Source organism: Phocoena phocoena, chromosome 5 (assembly GCF_963924675.1).
Source record: "Phocoena phocoena chromosome 5, mPhoPho1.1, whole genome shotgun sequence".
Classification (NCBI taxonomy): domain Eukaryota; kingdom Metazoa; phylum Chordata; class Mammalia; order Artiodactyla; family Phocoenidae; genus Phocoena; species Phocoena phocoena.
In genome coordinates, this window is record NC_089223.1 from 109,605,052 (window position 1) to 109,615,500 (window position 10,449).

Here is a 10,449-nt window from a genome sequence, read left to right on the forward strand (position 1 = left end):
AGTATTATGTCACAAACTATAACTTGCAACTTTGGAAGTGTTTATATTAACCACTTCAATTTTTTTCCTTGATGCTTTTTTTTTTTTTTTTTTTTTTTTTTTTTTTTTTTTTTGTGGTACGCGGGCCTCTCACTCTTGTGGCCTCTCCCGTTGCGGAGCACAGGCTCCGGACGCGCAGGCTCAGCGCCCATGGCTCACGGACCCAGCCGCTCTGCGGCATGTGGGATCTTCCCGGACCGGGGCACGAACCCGTGTCCCCTGCATCGGCAGGCGGACTCTCAACCACTGCGCCACCAGGGAAGCCCTCCTTGATGCTTTTGATTAAAAATAATAACCCACACTATTTCCTGATGGGGTTCCATCTGTCTCATGGAATTCACAGCTCCTGGGATGGGGCTTCCACAGCAGCCCCTACCTTCCTATTGCCCTTCCTCCGATGGTCAGACAGACCTGTTTGACTGAGGGTTACACTCTTAGAGGGAATTAAGACGCCATCTGCCCCGAGATAGCAGCACTATTTTGGAATCTTGAGGCTGGCTGGTGGTCTCCCCACCACCTTTCCTTCATTGGTTTCCCTTAAATGGCTGCTCATTATGTGATGTACCTGTCTCTCTCCCTCTCAAGGCTATGCTTTGAGGACAGGGATCCTACTTTCATGTTAGATCTCCCTCCCTTTCACCCCCTCCCCCAGGGCATGACACCATGCCTTGCATAGACCTGGAAGGAGCCTAGGCTTTGCATCCGTCGACTGAAAAAAAAAAAAAGCACAACGTGAGAGTTATGAGTTAAGTTTATTTGGGGCAAAATGAGGACTATAGCCCGGAAGATGGCATTTCAGATAGCTCTGAGAAGCTGCTCCAGAGAGGTAGGGGGCAAGGTCGGTATATCTGTGCCTTTGGTGAAGGGGAAGTACAGGCAATCAAGCACATAATTTTTGCAGACGGTTGCTGCTAGTCTCGTGAAGGTTACTGCTACTCGTGAGGAGGAGACGTCACCGTGAAGGATTTTAGTGCTTTGCTAGATACAAGGAGATGCAAGAATTGGGCTCATAAAATCTTTTCCTGAGAATATCTAATTATCTAAAGACCTGTTCTGCCAGTTTTTTGCAGAGCACAGGGTGCCTCATTCCTGATCTCCGCACTGAACTCCTTTCAGTGGGTGTTGAAGGTCAGCAGCTGCAGCAGCTGTAGAGGTAGACGGCAGGTGCCAATACGTAGTTGGTACAGCATTGTGACCCAGCTCCTGGGCTGCCCTTGGTAGCTGTGTGCCTTGGGTTCATCACTACTATCTTCCAATCCCACTGGCTTCACTTGTAAAATGAAGCTGTGTCACACAATTGCTGTGGTACTATTTCCATGGGCACCCCCTCCCCGCAAATTCTAAGTCCATTTAGGTAGAGATTTTGTTGTGTTGTTTTTCCATTCCTATGTCTCCGGTACTAGGACAGGGCCTAGGATATAGTTAGTACTCAATCGATATGTCCATGAATAAATGAATGAATGAATGCATGGCTTCCCGCCCACCCCATGCCCTCCTACCCCTTGTCACGGTACCTTGGAAAGAGTGAAGCATCATCTGGAAAGTAATGCAGGTAAGGATGCCTTAAAACCCAAAGTTAGGCTCCTAGTTTCCTTAATACTTCTTCTCTCCCATGCATTTTAAGTACCAAAATTTCAGTAGCAAAAGTAGTTGTCCTTGACCATCACTGAGTAGGCTACTGTTTTATTTTGTTTTGAGATTATCTGATATTTTGGCTCTATGGCAGGACTCAGAAGCTGCTATCGAAAAGTCCGAAGAATCCTTATGAAGAGTCAAGCAGAGATGTGAGCAGTACCAGGCCTGTAGATGAGGAGGCTGGGATGTCCTCTTACCCCCAACCTTGGGTAATGTGACCACAGTACATGAAGCAAGAAATTAAATACATGAAGCAAGAAATGTAAAGCAATAAAGTTTTATGTTAATCCCAGTTCAGTTTTTTTCTCATTCTTCACTGAGTTCAGAGAGACTGGAATCTATTATAGCTTCCAGCTGGTGTTAATGTTACCTAACACCACAAGAAGTGGGAGGTCCTGGGTGGGCAGTCAGGGTGGGGGAACTGTGTCCTAAATTAAAGTAATCAGATAAGCTAAACTAGTGCCATAATGTAATGCACGAGACATTTATGGGATCTTTTTTCTAGCATGTACTTTCTTGCTATAACTTAGCTTTTTATGTGTTTGTGGAAAGTCTTTCCCCATTTTTCGGCGATCCCTTTCAGATGGATGCCTTAAAAACCCAAGATTATGCTCCTAATTTTGTTAAAATTTCTTTTCTCACACACATTTTAAGTCCTTAAACTTCAGCAGCAAAACAATTGCCAGATTTAGCCAATAAAAATACAGGACACCTAGTTAAATTCATGCTAATACTGAAAGTTCAATTTTAAATTCAAATTTTACTGGGTATCCTGTATTTTATCCGGCAGCCCTGTATATTTTCCAAAAAGCATAGTAACTGTGAAGTTCAAAATGCTTCATAGATCATCCATTTCAGTAATTGATCTTAGAACACTAGAGGGCAGACTTGGGACAGGCTCTCTTGAAATTGCTGGAATTTCCATTTTCAGAATCCCGTCAGAGATAACTTGACTGGTTCCATGTGTGTTGTTGGTATCATTTGTGGTATATGTTGTGGAAGAGGCTGGACTATATGGCAGGTCCGTGGGGAATTGAAACCTGTGGGCACATAGGGAAAAGGCTATTAGGGAGAGGTTGTCAAGGGGCAAAGGCATCATTTGGGGTCCTTCCCACACCACTGCTCCCACTCCCCAGCCTCTACTTCATGTGCATTTCAGAGAACAGCTTTCCTGTGGCTATGCTTTTGACTAACAAGTGACCATCTGTCTCTGCTTGTTGTAGGCATTCAGCGTATACTTATTTTTTGGTGGAACTTGAGTACAGAAATACAATAAGAAATGTGAATTCTGGCTTTACTCTTCTAACCAGTTGGCTAATTTTCAGCAAGTCACTGGACCCCTGTTTCTTCATCAGGACTCCAAGGCGTTTGGATTACATGAGCTCTAAGATCTCCCCTGTCTCTGGAGATTCCCTAAGTGTGTGGTTCTGGGTGGACTTAGTCATAGAATGTCCTCAGTTCTTTGAAGCTTCATGACTTGTGGACTCTTTAATTTTCCAGATCTCATTGTCAGCCTGTATGGTACTTCCTTCAGGTTTTGGGTAGCAAGTTTCGTTCATCTTATTGAAATCATGGGAGAGAAGGAGAAACACAATCTGTATCTTATTTCTTAAAAAATCAAAAACACTTGCTGCTGTCACGAGCAGCGTGCTGTCTCAGGGCTGTGGTGAGAGGCTCAGTCTCCCAGCCGTCAGATCTGTCATTGACACCAGCTGCTCTGCAGGTATCGGTGTGAGTGGGAGAGAGCTGAGCGCCCAACCCAGGCCAGAATCCTGGAAGCTGTGTTCTTCTGGCAGAGAGGCATGTGGTTGGAAAACTGGCAGTGCAGTGGGCTGGATTTTAACTTGAGCCAGAAAAATGGGCCTGTGCCCGTAAACAGTGGGTCATGTATTAGTTTTGCAATGAGTTACTTTGCGAGACCCATCAGTGAGGAAGAGGTGGAGAAGGGTTATTAGTGGTGTGGAAAATAAGAAAATGAAAACGTGTTCAGAGGATCCACCATTCTCTCACCAACATTTCTCTCCCTCATCGACTCTACTCATTTTTATTCCTATACTTTTCTCAAGGAGAAATATGACCAAGGAGATTTTTTTCTATTCTCTCTTCCTCATTGTATTTCTCAGCTATGGGCTCATTATGTGGAGGGTACGTTTCTGAACCAGTAGAGCATTGGTTCAGAACCTTGGGGCAGTCTGTCTGCTGGGTTACTGATTGGCAAGGAAGGACTTCCCCAAACTGCATCCTTCATCCTGGGGCGTGGGGTCACTTCTTTTCTCTCCTTTTATCTTTGATCTGCTTTAATCTCTAATCTATCTGGTGTGAATGTGAGCCAGTGAACTCTGGTTAGCCTGCATTGCAAGTGCCCAATCGAACGTGGACAGTACAAACAATGACAAAAATAATCATTTTGTTGACCGAAGAGAAATAATGTTGTTTTCTGAGCCTGCCTTTTAGAATTCTGGTTCCCAAGCTGTTCAAGCATGAAAAGACAGTTCATGGATCCCTGCAAAATAGTAGTTGCATTATTAGTTCTTATTACCCACTAATGAGCCCAAATTATTCAGAACTTGATAGCATGTTTAAGTGAATTTTCCTAATTAAGCACACACACATATTTGAAAAGTTGGAGCACATACATGTGCGAGATATTATTTGTCTGGCCTGTGGGCAATGCTTAGAACACTTGTGGATTCATGTATGGGTAGTGCTAGTTGCTTTAATAGAGAGTAACAGAAGCTTTCTAACTGAACTGAATCTTTCATTAGCCAGAGAGACAAATTTGACAGGACCTTTTCTTTTGGCTTTTACCTTCTATAAGGTGGACATGAAGCCATAGATTTTATTTAACGTATGTTGAGATAATTTATGGATTTTAAATTTATGGATTTCCTCTCTCTCCCTTTTGTTTGCTGCAGTTTGTGGTGATAGAGGAACATCAGAACTTCAGCAATGGGAGTCAACCTGTAGCCCTCAAGGACGGCCTGGTGGCAGATGTTGGCCAGTTTTCTTCCCTGGAGCCTGGTGAATGATTATCTTTCCCTGGATCGTGAATGTTTCCCTGAATGTGAAAAGTCTCATCTACACACAGAAACAGTGAATAGTGAAATTGTATAAGCTGTGTGAGCAGCTGGCTGTATTGGAATGCCACAGAACTTTAGAGAAATATGTTTAGACTAGATTCCTGTTTACCTGAGGTTACCACGTTCACTCAAAACTCTGGTCACATAGCAGTCTGCTAGGTCCCCTTAAGCAAGCACACAACGAGTTACTCCTTATTTTGATTTAGGTTGGGTTTTGAGGTCATTCTTGGGGTTCGGGATCTGTATGGGCAGCTGTAGGTTCCAGTGAAATTGAAAGTGGCTCCAAAAAAATGTGTTCCATGTTTTGGAAGGAAGGATTCTTGTGAATTTAAGTTGATCTGGGGGTTCTCCTAGGGATTTGGGAGTATTTAAGTCTTATCAGGAGCTAGCCCTCAACCAGATGCCTGGCCGTCTGTGAAATCCAGCCAGACCCCTGCGAGAGGGGCTGTAAAATCAACCCACATTTTCAGGCTGTTTTGGAACTCAATCTGCTTCCAGTAGAAATGGAGTTACGTATGATTCGACATAATACTTTTGTCAAGAGTTGTATTAAGATAAATTTCTTGGGCTTGGGTCTCAGGTATCATAGTTGTATTTCCTAACTCAGAGGACGAGGTTGAATATGCTTTTTGTATCATAAACCTTCAGAAAGGTTCAGAGAAACTTTGAGCCAACAAAACCAGTTCCTCTGCTAATGAGAGGTGCTTCAGCCCCACTTATACTTTCTGATATTTGTCCTTCATAAATATGCTTATTACCATTCTCTTCTCCTCAGACTTCCTCGTAGAGAGAACATAGGCTTCTTGTTTTGAAAAACTCACTCCAAATCCCCCTCTCGTACATGTGTTACCATGTAACCCAAATTCAGTATAACTTTCTTTCCTAATTTGAGGAAGGCTCTGGATATTAAGGTATACTTCAGAATTGAATATTAAAACTACAATAAATATTATATATATATGTATATATATCATTACAAGTGTTGTTAATCGGGATAATGAAAACATTTAGCATTTTCAAATGTCGCGTGGTTTTTTGTTGTTATTAGTAGCATTTTTTGAATGTAATGGAATATCTTGTTTTACATAGTACTTTTTCTTGAGGAGCTAAAAGCAAATAATTCTTTGTTATGAAAATAATCTCCTTTAGAGGTATATATAATGTAATTTTGTAAGATATTCAGTAGCACAGTTAAAAGAATATGGTTAAACTCAGACAAGAACTAAGGACTCAGTTAGCTGAATACTCAGGAATACATTAGAATCTCTCTCTTTTTACGCATTCTTTTGCAGTTTGACCCATTCTCTATGAGCTACTCATAACACCTGTCTCCCAATATGAGTGATCATATCCCCAGTCATGTCCAGCCATCTCATAAATGCCTGTTGTGAAAGTGCATGTGGAGATTGGAGGTGGGGAGGTAGAGTGGGAAATGAGATAAAAGATCAAAATTGGCTGTGAGCCAACTCTTCCTCTACCCTGGAAAACCCATTAAGCCACAGGCTATACTAGTGGTGCCTCCACAGAGCCATATTCATTGACCTCAGCCAACATCAACTGGTGCAAGTTAAGTGCAGAGTATCATGCTAGGGGATAGGAATGCAAGTGCATTTAGAACCCGAGCTCTGTTCTCAAGTCATTTATGGGCCAAACGGGGACAGTGGAGGTACACAGAGAAAGCTAAGTAGCAATGTCAGGTAGCACAGTCCTTTGAATCATCTTACTAACCCAAACTATTTTAATTTTAAAAAAATTGGGTCCAGAATGGTTTGAAAATGGGTTCATTTGTGTCTCATATTTTAGGTCTACTCTCCAGCCACTACTATTAGGGTCTGTCTTGATGGACATCGTGAGTGACGTGAATACTGAAATGTCTTTTATCTCTTGTATAGGGTCATTGCAACCAACATCATGGAGAAAGGAGCCCCAGATGTATATGGGCACAGAACAAGGATGCTGTGTTTCATCATCCAGTGATAAAGGCTCTAGTCACCAGAGAATGAAGTGTAGCTTTCATCTCCCCTCCTATGGGGCATGGCCCATTGCTGGGGGAGTTGAGAAGTCCCATTCTCTCCCATCAGCTTACCCATTATGGCAACAAAGAGCTCCGGATCCACCACACCAAATGGAGCTGACTCAGTGAAAGCTGGAATTAAAAGTAAGATCAAGAGGAACAAACTGTATTGATGGATAGTCATACTCCATTTCAAAAAGTAGAGGAAAAAATACAGATTTTCATTCTACAATCTCTACAACTAATCACCTACTCAGCGTCAGAGACAAATACGTATTGTGCTTTTGCTTCTTCCTTCAAGCAGTCTCACTGCAGATTTTCAAGTAAAAGTGACCTGGAGAATCACTGGGTAACTCATTAGAAACCAAAACGGGGAAAGTAGTGCTTTGTAAACTGTGTTGTCTTCAATATTCAATACAGACAGATTTTTTTTTCCTGCAACCCCAGAAGATATTTGGGGTTAAAACCATCAATCATACAGGTTGGGTCAGTTATAGAGTAATTTCTCTTATCTGGACAGAACATTTAGCTAAATTTTATGAAATGGTTAGAATATTAAAATTATTGTTATTGATATAATACATCGGTAGGCATTTAACTTATCAACTTAACTTATCATTGGTGTGGTCCATGCTGGTAATTTTGTAGAATGAATTTTGATAAATTAATGAAAAATGTACTAACTTAGAACCTGATTTCTTCCAAATTGGAGGGCTTATTTTTTCTTTAAAAATCTTTGAATGAAAACATTTAATTTTTAAAACATTGCCCAAGAGACTTCTGTGTTTCTGACGTTACTATTCTTTCCCCCACATAATTTTTTCTCTAATGAAAATGGTAAATTCTCCCTTTGTATGTTTGCACAGAATTTTTACTTATTTTCAACATATGAGATTGTAAGCAAATTGCCTGATTTATTTTAATTTTGGACAGCAATCAGTTTCTTCTACTTATGTAAATAAAATCAGCATTAATCATAAACATTTTACCGTACACCTGGTTAAGTAATAAATTATAGTTTAAGGGGATGTTAGAGTTGAAGCAAAGTGATTTTCTAATCTTGCTATTGTTACTTTACAAAAAAAATCATATTTGAAATCTTTCTAACGTTATAAAGTAAAATTTCACAAAGTGTTCCAATTAAATATCATTCTTGCAGCCAAGACATTGTTACTACAAATTACACAACCTAATACTGTAACTGTGAATTGTTTGGGGCTTTGGATTATTCAGTTTATGCATTAACTAGTCCTTTTGCTTATCTTTTCTTTCCTTTCTCTTGAACTCCTTGGACTTTGGTTACACCAGAAGTCAGCATGAAAAGGCGTTGAAGCCCATTTCAAGTAGATACTTCTTAGAAGTTTTGGTTAAGATTTTGTGGCGGAGTTAATTCAGATTTTTCTGTATTCAGTTTTGCTCTAATTGATAGTTGATAACCTGGAGGATCAGAAGATCTGTCTTTTGTTTCTAATGAGTGAACTGACCTCAGAAAAAATGGAGTCATAATTCTCCCAATGACGGGAAAATTATATTTGTAAGTGTGAATATTTTTTCTTCTTCCAAAAGTGAACATTTTGGAAGTGTTTAGATTACATTTTTGTATTTTGGCACCTCGTTTAGGATTCCAGCGATAACATGAGACCACAATAGCCCATAACATAGCATTATCTTTGAACCGTTATCTTCAAGCTGTGCAGTGAATCTGATACCTCATAAACTAGGACCCTGTGTCCTTGATCAGGATCTAACACTGTCTCCCTGGTCAAAGTAGAGAGAAGACACACTTTGTGTCCTTAGCAAGTCACCCTGAAAGAGTATTTTCCTTTGCTGAGGCTCCCACGTCTCTACCAGAAATATCCTCCTTTAAGAATCTATTTTTTTTAAAAGAGCATTTTCATCTAAGATATTCAGTTTGGAAAAAATGCAAATCAAATATTTTTATTTCCTAAATCTCATGGTCTCATTGTGCACAATGCCTGATTGTGATCCTATTGGACTAAATGTCACCTGCTACATAACATGAGCATTCTGCCCTCTTTTCTAGCACCTAATAGAGGGCTTAGCATACTCTATTCTTTTGAAACTGTATGGTTCCAGTTCCACCTATTAACCTTGATTTCCAACTGACATCCTCTTCATGTGAATAAATGATTATCATGTGATCACTGAAAATGTGTTAAAAACACTATATAAATTATTTAAAAACATACAAACAAACCAACAAAAAGGCTGGGAGAAAGGGAAAATATCGAGGTAACTTAAGCAGCTGTGACAGGCAAGATTTTGTTGTTGTTGTTTACTTTTTCTTTCTTCTTTTTTTTAAATCCTTAAATGAGAAACCCTCTCTGCATTGTTTCCTCCTGAGCTGTTTCACTCCAGACACGCCTGAAGCAGAGTTCTTTCCCGTTTGGAACTTGACAGGGTTTCTGTCGCTAGTAGCATATGCTTACAACAAGGTGGCTCAGTAGGAAAATAATGTGATGGACATGGATCCTTAGTTAATCACTCACATATCTGAACCAGAGACTGTAGGAAGCACATAAATTACCAAACAGGAAAATTTCCTAGCTGGTGGTCATTTCCTATTTTTTCTCCTCTACAGTGAATATTTGACCCTCTGACATAGTTCAATTTCCATTTCTGGTGGGTCAGAAGGAAAATTATGATGTGCCTGACTCAACAATTAAGCCTTCAGAGTGCATTCTAAACTAAGAGCTGTCAATCCCAGATTAATGCCTGAGTTATTTGGGTTCTTATTTTTCATTTGTACCACTCACCTGCCAAAATAATAAAGTATAGTAAAACTGTATTATTCAGAATTTTAGGGAGCCATTTGGACAGTGAGGCAGGTGCTTGCACCGTGGTTTCATTAGCTCTAAAATGAGGCATCTTTTGTATGAACCAACTTAAAGTAACAGCAACACCAACACAAACTAAGGTTTTATTTCTACCACTGAGGTATTGAGGTAATCAAGGCCTTACTGCTTTAAAAACCAAATATTCTTTTTTAAAAAAAATCAGTTTAAGGTAGCACTCTTTCTACCACTCTATGAAACACCCTGCACATAATTACACATTTTCTTGATGACATAAGAACTTCATTACACACCAGGCATAATATAATGCTACAGTTTTGTGACAGTCAGAGCTTCTTTGCCGCTTACAGAGATCCTTAGAACTTGAGTCCAAATACTTTAGCCTGTTATTTTTTTTATTACTTTTATGAACTTTTAAGCTGTCAGCTCTCGTGGCTCTATCAATTACCTTCCATAGATGCTCCTGATCGCTTGCTTCTGTTTTGTAAACTTGGTATTCAGATTACCAAGCAAGTTAGCGCTGTAAGTAAAGTAAGAGTACATGTATAGTACTGAAGGAGAACTTAAGTACATTTCCTGTGTAAAGTACTTGAGTTTTAGCCCTTAAACTTTTTTTTAATATAGATTTATTTATTTTTGGCTGCGTTGCTGTGTGCGGGCTTTCTCTAGTTGTGGCGAGTGGGCTTCTCATTGCAGTGGCTTCTCTTATTGCAGAGCACGGGCTCTAGGCACGCGGGCTTCAGTAGTTGTGGCGCACGGGCTCTAGGGCACGTGGGCTTCAGTAGTTGTGGCACGAGGGCTCAGTAGTTGTGGCGCACGGGCTTAGTTGCTCCTTAGCATGTGAGATCTTCCCAGACCAGGGATC

General features: G+C 40.4%; 1 protein-coding gene across 4 annotated transcripts in view; it reads left to right on the plus strand.

Annotated features, from left to right (window-relative positions):
* EGF (epidermal growth factor) overlaps positions 1 to 7,746 on the plus strand; it is a 93,590-nt gene extending 85,844 nt beyond the window's left edge. For 3 of the 4 annotated variants that reach the window (XM_065877356.1, XM_065877357.1, XM_065877358.1), the window contains 4 exons: positions 1,766 to 1,883; positions 4,590 to 4,667; position 6,584; positions 6,647 to 6,897. In XM_065877356.1, coding sequence (XP_065733428.1) covers positions 1,766 to 1,883; positions 4,590 to 4,667; position 6,584; positions 6,647 to 6,897 — 448 coding nt within the window. Of the gene's footprint in view, positions 1 to 1,765; positions 1,884 to 4,589; positions 4,696 to 6,583; positions 6,585 to 6,646 lie in introns of all 4 variants that reach the window. The other variant, XM_065877355.1, reaches the window with a different exon arrangement.
* Positions 7,747 to 10,449: the final 2,703 nt, after the last annotated feature.